Consider the following 8,130-nt stretch of genomic DNA (forward strand, 5'->3'; position numbering starts at 1 on the left):
AAGTTTGTCGATCAGCAGAGTACGTCACAGAATGGAGGAAACTTCACAGTGATTAGTTCCAGAGCTTGTCTAATTCGAAATGAACTTAGTTAATGCAGTACGACGTCAATGGACCGTCTTGAACGCTGAATGTGGACGATTTCAAGATTCACTTTAGAATTATTGAAGATAGACGAACAGAAATTAATTTACGCCTATAAAATTCGTAGACTAATTACGCTTGAATTTTCATATTTCTTATATCATAGATTTTTTACTCTTCTTAAATCTTGTCACCTTAAAAGAAATCGTCGCAAGCCACGCTATTCAGGAATCATTGTCCCAAGCTGTACATCATAATTACTGTGGGCGAAGGAGATGTACTAGTTTCATATAAAAATGTTAGCATACGTTACGAAATCGTGAATACAGAGTGCAGTAGCGCGCGGCTCATTCTCCGCTTATGTCGATAATTATTTTTAATTATAAAGTCATATCTCATCCACGTCTATGCGACTAACGATTCTAACATCACACTTTCAAATAGTAAGCATTGAACCCATTTATGTTTTCATACATATATTAACAAGTGTGATTAAAAATGGAAGTAGAGAAATGTTGATAAATCCTCGAATACATTTAATATTGCACCCCTTTCACACTTTTCTGATTCACTCAAAAACCCCTCGATAAAGCAGATTGGAGAACGGCGCGGAGAGCATCTGGACTGCGCATCTGTGAAATGCGTCGCTTGCGAGCAACCCTGTCCATCATCCCCCGAAACTGGGTGCACGTCACACCCTAGTCGTGCATTCCAACTTGGAACGTCGACTGGCTCGCGCGTAAGCGTCATTCCGTTTCACTGTGGGGTCAAATCAGTGGAATAAGAAGTGTCAAAGTGGGAAAACGTCGACTAGAACAGTTCAAGGGTCGTACGATTAATTCCGCAAGGATGGAAGAGGGTGTGCGTCGGCGGATCGGACGGCAAGAAAGGAAGTTCACTTATTGGCCAGCGTCTGCGTCCTCATATTGATCTGTTAGGGGTGGCTTCGCGGAGTGTCTACGGGTGGGACACCTGAAAACTGTCCGAAAATGTATTTTTGTTTGCGACTCGCACGTTTCCTTCTCGCCTCGGCGGTCTTCTGCGTTGGTAAGAACAGATCTCCGTGACTACTCGATTATGTTCGATCTCGTGGCGGATAAATGTGGCGGGGGTTGCTCAATCATATCCGTTTCCCAGTTCTCTGCTCCGAAGATGAGGAGAGGTTGGTGCGAGATTTGTTCCGAGGGTACAATAAACTCATCAGGCCCGTGCAGAACATGACGGAGAAGGTGCACGTGAATTTTGGCCTCGCCTTCGTGCAGCTGATCAACGTGGTGAGTTATTAATCGTTAAACGGAGTGGTTGAACATAATATTTTATGAAGAAGTTATTTCATAAAAATGAATTATCGGGATTCAAGCGATACTATTTTCTTTTCAGAACGAGAAGAATCAGATTATGAAGTCGAACGTATGGCTGAGATTTATTTGGACAGATTATCAACTGCAGTGGGACGAGGCAGATTATGGTGGAATCGGAGTTCTTAGATTGCCGCCAGATAAAGTCTGGAAACCGGATATCGTATTGTTTAACAAGTACGTATCGGAATAATTGTATCACTCAAATAGTAATTTCCTCTTGTTTGCACTTATGCTAATAGTTAGTAGTAGTAATTGTTTATTTCATACCTGGAAAGAGTACTATATTTACAATATACTTGTATGCATCCTATACACATAATTGTTTCTATATAATATTATAATATTTAATATAATACAGAGATTGTTCGCGATAATTTCAATCATCGTTTCTTTTATAAACGTTAGAAAAAACTGGAAAGGAGGAAGTTGTAATATATTTGGCTAGCAATCTGATGGCGTATCTACATTTTTTGTATGTTTAGTACTTTTCTCGGAAATATGGCCTCAATGTTTTTAAATAAAATCCTACAAATTTGTTTACTTCATATGAAAGCAGGCATTAAGACGAGTTTAACGATATAGTACACTTTGGTCTTCAGGGTAGAAATAAAAGAAAGAAGCTTAACGTTTCGTAATATTGTATTTACTAGTATGTTGTAGTAATAAGACATTTTGTGTTCAATGTGACTTTACATGGTTGTTAAAGATCATTATTTTACATTTGTTTGCGTTTGTAATTAATTCATCTTCCATCAAATATCTTTTTAGCCTTCTCATTATTTTCTTCATCTCTTCCGGATTATCTAATGTCGTTCGCATAAATTAATGTCCAAAATATTTTTCTTCCCACCAGCATTTCTCCCGCTCGTCCCCTTTAGATTTATATTTAAATTCTTGTTAAATTTAAGCGCTGACGGGAACTACGAGGTGCGGTACAAAAGCAACGTTTTAATTTACCCAAACGGCGACGTTCTCTGGGTTCCGCCCGCCATTTACCAGAGTTCCTGCACGATCGACGTCACGTACTTCCCCTTCGACCAGCAAACGTGCATCATGAAGTTCGGCTCGTGGACATTCAACGGCGACCAGGTCTCACTGGCTCTTTACAACAACAAGAACTTCGTCGACTTGTCCGATTACTGGAAGAGCGGTACCTGGGACATTATCAACGTCCCGGCTTACCTGAACACGTACAAAGGCGACTTCCCTACGGAGACGGACATCACCTTCTACATCATCATCAGACGCAAGACTCTGTTCTACACGGTGAACTTGATCCTGCCCACGGTTCTCATCTCGTTCCTCTGCGTTCTGGTCTTCTACCTTCCAGCCGAGGCCGGCGAGAAAGTCACGCTAGGGATCAGTATTCTGCTATCACTGGTCGTGTTTCTGTTGCTGGTCAGCAAGATCCTGCCGCCGACGTCCCTGGTACTTCCCCTGATCGCCAAATACCTTCTGTTCACCTTCATTATGAACACTGTCAGTATTCTGGTAACCGTGATCATCATCAATTGGAATTTCCGTGGGCCAAGAACACACAGGATGCCGCAGTTGATCAGAAAGATATTCTTGAAGTATCTACCGACGATCCTGATGATGAGAAGACCGAAAAAGACTCGTTTGAGGTGGATGATGGAAATCCCGAACGTCACGTTGCCCACTTCTACTTATTCCGGAAGCCCGACGGAGCTGCCGAAACATTTGCCAGCGTCATTGACCAAATCAAAGATGGAGGTCATGGAACTGTCCGATCTGCATCATCCGAATTGTAAGATTAACAGGAAAGTTCATCATACTACTAGTGGATCGAGCGCAGCCGGTGGGGAAGGATTGACTGACAGGAGGGGATCTGAGAGCTCGGATTCGGTGTTGCTCAGTCCGGAAGCTAGCAAGGCTACGGAGGCAGTGGAGTTCATCGCTGAACACTTGAGAAACGAAGATCTGTACATACAGGCAAGTAATGGCACTAAGTAAGGAACTTCTTTATATTTATTATAGAGTATCTGAAAGGATTTCAATTTTTATACCAGTCACTTGAATTATTAAGAGGCTAGGATAGCCACGTGACTGTTCTAATATTTATTGGTAAATTTTTGACGTTTTCTGTTCTATTTTTAATTACATTTAATAAAATTACCTGCAGAAATAGTGTATGTGTGTGTGTGTGTGTGTGTGAAATCATCAAATATAGTCTCATATCTTCTATTGAATTATATTATTTTATTTTTATTAGATTTGATAAATCAGTGAAAAATAAATCCAAGCTATAAATAAGAATAATAAAATGGCTTAGTATTTCTTTTTCTTATGTAATAGATTTAAAAAATAGAATATTAATTACATTAAATAAAATGAACTCCAGAAAGTAGTGTGAAATCATCAAATGTAGTCGTTTTCTTTTAAATTATATTATTTTATTATTATTATACTCGATGAATTATTGTTTGAAAATAATGTTGGTGGATGTTCCAGACAAGAGAGGATTGGAAGTATGTAGCGATGGTGATCGATCGGCTGCAGCTTTACGTCTTCTTTCTGGTGACCACCGCGGGTACCATCGGGATCCTCATGGACGCGCCTCACATTTTCGAGTACGTCGACCAGGATCGCATTATAGAGATCTACCGTGGAAAATAAATCCAGAAAAAATCTAGCGAATTACTAAAGAACGGCGTGCCGTTTCAGTGCTGCCGTCATTTTTCATTTCATCTGACATCTCTCATCGAGGTTCATTCACTTCATGTAAAAATACGTGTATCTGGTATTCGAAGTCGAGCAGTAGCACGTGCTCAAAATTCTTTTAATCTGTTATACGTTGTATTACGTCGGGAACTTTTCAATTTTAGGAAATCCTTTGTAAACAATCTTCGTGTTAAAGGTATTTATTTTCATCTCTTAATTGTTATTAGAAGAATAAAGTTTCATGAAAGGATTGCGTATCGATATTGATGAGGACAAGGAAAACTCCGGACGGAAATACTCATCTAAATTTTTATAACGATCAATCCTTTCTTTATTTTATACCGACGAACAACAGTCGAGATAAAAAGAACTCGTGAAACTGTCAAGGGACGAAGCTTGTGTGATCGATTTCATCGATTAAAATTATAGAATACAATTTTCTAAATTATTAAAAGATATTCCGGTTTATTTGCTTATGCCAATTGAATGAAATTAATTTCATAAATTCTTAGACAAATCAATTGTTTTTCAGATTATGTATTGAGTAGAATTCTAATTACTTTACAAGTTAATCATAATTGCACCCGTTAATTGTCTTCCTTGAACAACTTCGTCACGAGTATGTTAAAAATGTGCGATGAATACGAATAACGATTTTAAGAGAAACGAATATCCTATTGACCAAGCATCCTAGACGAGCAACTGGTTAATTGGGATTAATGATAAGCATAGAGCGTAGATATCAAATAATTTTGATATTAATCGTGCGAATTACTCTGTTGCCATTATTATAATCTAGCAGGAATTAAATCATCGCGAATGGAGAATCGAAGGGTCGTGACAATCGTTCATCAATCGACTGTACCTCGACTTTTCTATTTCGTTCTTCCTGAAATTTGAGAAGATTATTTTACAATCGAATAAAATATTCAACTCACATTTAAATTCAATTGTCAAGCGTGAAAATTTAATAGAAATCCAAATAAGGAAATCTGTGCTTGAGGCTTTCCCAAATATCTCAGCTGTCGAAAACGGAATTTCAATACGCGACTCGATGCTCGAACAGTTCTTCATCAACGTATGAAAAACTGAATCGTCGCGTCGCGTTCAACGGAAAGAAACGCACATTAGAAAGCACAACGTCGCGACCCCGAGCATTTAATCTTTAATTAAAATGGAAGAAATGAAAGAGTTTGGAAATATCGTATCGTATGATATTCGACGCTACCTGTAATATTGTACAGATTATTGTTAAAACGGTCATGTTTTCTCTAATAGAAAAGTTTTGCTCCGAGCGCGAGAGAATGTTTACGGTTACCGATTTCTAACGATCGTTAATTTTCTTATATTGTATCATATGTATGTATCGCCTACACTTGTACCTCGCGAATCGTCCCGATTGTTAAGTACAATTATATGAAGTGTTATCAGATGATCGTCATATATGATTAGTGCAGGACGCGATCGAGCAGCTGATTCCCTGTGCCAAGGGTGGCGAGCTTTCCCCGATTCTCTGATGTTATTGGATGATCTTTCTGTAGACTCTCAGTGGCAGATAATAAGCCTACTGACGTAGTCGCCTTCATTCTTAAGCATTCTTACTTCTACAAATGTATAAGCGAAGTTCTATAAGACGATTCGACAATTCATATAGTTTGCTCAGGATTGGAGGGACGTCCCTTGGGATTCGACTTTCGACATTTTTGGGATTTTTCTCTCAGAATCTAACTTATCAAAAATTCTGAAAAAAATGCTAAAATCTACTGGTATACGAGTAATATATACGTGAATTTTTTCAAATTCCTAGATTACAAATTAGAATTATAAAAATCGATAATGTCTCATAAGACTATATTTCTATCAGAATTATTCATTAATTACTTTCTCCCATATTAATGAATGAGATGTCATGAAAAAATTTAGAGATGTACTACTGTACGAGTAGTATATGTGAGAATTTTTTCAAATTTTTAGATTGCAAACTGAAGTAGAAAAAAATTCACAGAGAATGAATATCAATTTCAATCTTGATTCTCAGTTGAATTTAATTAACAATTTTGCAATGAAAAAGTTCTGAAAAATTGAGGCACATTACCTTGCGCGTGCTTAACGCTTCCTTAGTTGGGGAACAGTTGAGTTAAAAGTAGGAGTTGAAAGCTACAGAGGGTAAGAAGCTCGCCACCCTTGCGTTATGCCATACATATTTAATTATTCTGTTATCTGTCAATTTAAACGTTGAGCAATTCGTCGGCTAGGAAGCAAAATGCAATAATTCAGTTAAGCGCTGAAGATTCTAACAACTTGAGCATTGGAGAATGTACAGTTCGTGGATAGCTTTCCTTAATATGATTTTTAGTTGACAGCACGTCAAAAACTCATAAAACTGAAGGATGTATGTATAGTTTATCAAGGAATAGCTACTCGGTAAGCTGGAACAACTGGAATTAATCAATTAAGCCTCATGAAATGATGTCTATAAAGTNCTTCAGTTTTATAATTTCTGGATGTACTGCCAACTTAAAATTATATTAGGAAAAGACACCCGTCGTTCTTCAGCAGTCAGTCGAGTTAGTAAGTTCTTCAGTGCTTAGCTGAATTATTACGTTCTGCCTCCCAGCCGACGAATTATAAATTAAATGAAACTCAAAAACAGGAAGAGATACTTCCTTAACTATTGAAATAATTCGGCAAACTTTTCTCGTTTCATTTATTCATAAGGGAATTATCTGGTTCGTTGTATGATTAATTCGATCTCGTCCTGTGTAATACAAATTCTAATTTCACTACCGCGTAACCGAACGAAGCGCAGCAAACTTTGAATTAAGACATCCCTGCATCCACGTTCTTTCTGTTCCGACCGATCAACGAGGAATCAGTTCGAGGCAAATGCATGTCATTTTGATAATTTTATATACAGACATAAGGGTGAAAAGTAATGCGTGAATCTGGAATTTGGAACACCTTGAGAGAACAAAAAAGGCGATTTTTCTAACGTTTTAATACTAACCTGAGGAAAATGTAAGCTTCTCTGGGATGACAGAGATAATTCGGATTTCAGGTCGTGAATAATGTACGAAAAAGTGTCGCCTTTCGTTTTTTAAATGAAATTCGTTCGTCGAACATTTCGTGATTCGTTAATACCCTAAGCTTGTACGTAAAAACCCGATGATGTGCGCTGCACACACTGCATTCGCGATTAGGGTGACCAGTTGATAGAGTGACACGTGTCTTCCTTGAACGAGATACAATAACTAGAATTTAGTGTCCGACTAACGAGGTAAACATTAGATAATGCTTATTGATTTCTATATACATTTTACTTCCATACTATATTTTATAGCGTTGTTCACCCGATTTACGGTGCGAATGATAATGCGTATGAGAATCATTATGGAACGGTTTTAATTTACACTTTAAGATGCCAGTTTCCAGGTAGTCTTAAATAATTTTCATACCTATTTTCTAAATCATTTAAATCAGTTTCATACTTTTTATAGGAAATTCGTATTGAATACCAAATAACACTGTACAACATTGTTATAATATCCATTATGCGATTCTTATTTTTGATTCATACTTTTTATAGGAAATTTGTATTTAATAACAAATAATTGAACATTGCGTAACTGGCATCTTTTTGATTAACCCTAGAATATTAACGTAAGCAATTTTTATGTTTTTTACTGTTCACTAGATATTAATGTCAGGAGAGAAGATAATTAAGTGTTAATAGCGTAGCAAGTATGTACTATGAACATTATACATTTATAATTATTACGAACAATAATATTTGTCAGAATAAATGCGGCTATTTAAAAACGAGAATATTAGATATTCTGGGGTTAATATTATTACATGCGTATGTACATTTATTTAAAAAGTATTAAACACATTGGTTTCGATATGACGAATTTTTTTATATTTTCAATATCAAGTAAATTTTATTTCATAGACGAATAATATAAAAAGAGTATTATAAAAATGCGTGAGTTCTCTTCTTAATTC

At 36.9% G+C, this 8,130-nt stretch overlaps 1 protein-coding gene across 1 annotated transcript; it reads left to right on the forward strand.

Annotated features, from left to right (window-relative positions):
• The first annotated feature begins 729 nt into the window (after positions 1–729).
• Positions 730–5,555, forward strand: nAChRbeta1 (nicotinic acetylcholine receptor beta1). Its single transcript, XM_018021448.2, has 5 exons — positions 730–1,129; positions 1,220–1,356; positions 1,463–1,617; positions 2,352–3,396; positions 3,916–5,555. The coding sequence occupies exons 1-5, from the start codon at positions 1,072–1,074 to the stop codon at positions 4,078–4,080; spliced, it is 1,560 nt and encodes a 519-aa protein (XP_017876937.1). The 5' UTR covers positions 730–1,071; the 3' UTR covers positions 4,081–5,555.
• The last annotated feature ends 2,575 nt before the right edge of the window (positions 5,556–8,130 follow it).

The sequence above is a fragment of the Ceratina calcarata genome, unplaced genomic scaffold (genome assembly GCF_001652005.2).
Source record: "Ceratina calcarata isolate Rehan_Ccalc_2016 unplaced genomic scaffold, ASM165200v1 scaffold253.2, whole genome shotgun sequence".
NCBI classification, from domain to species: domain Eukaryota; kingdom Metazoa; phylum Arthropoda; class Insecta; order Hymenoptera; family Apidae; genus Ceratina; species Ceratina calcarata.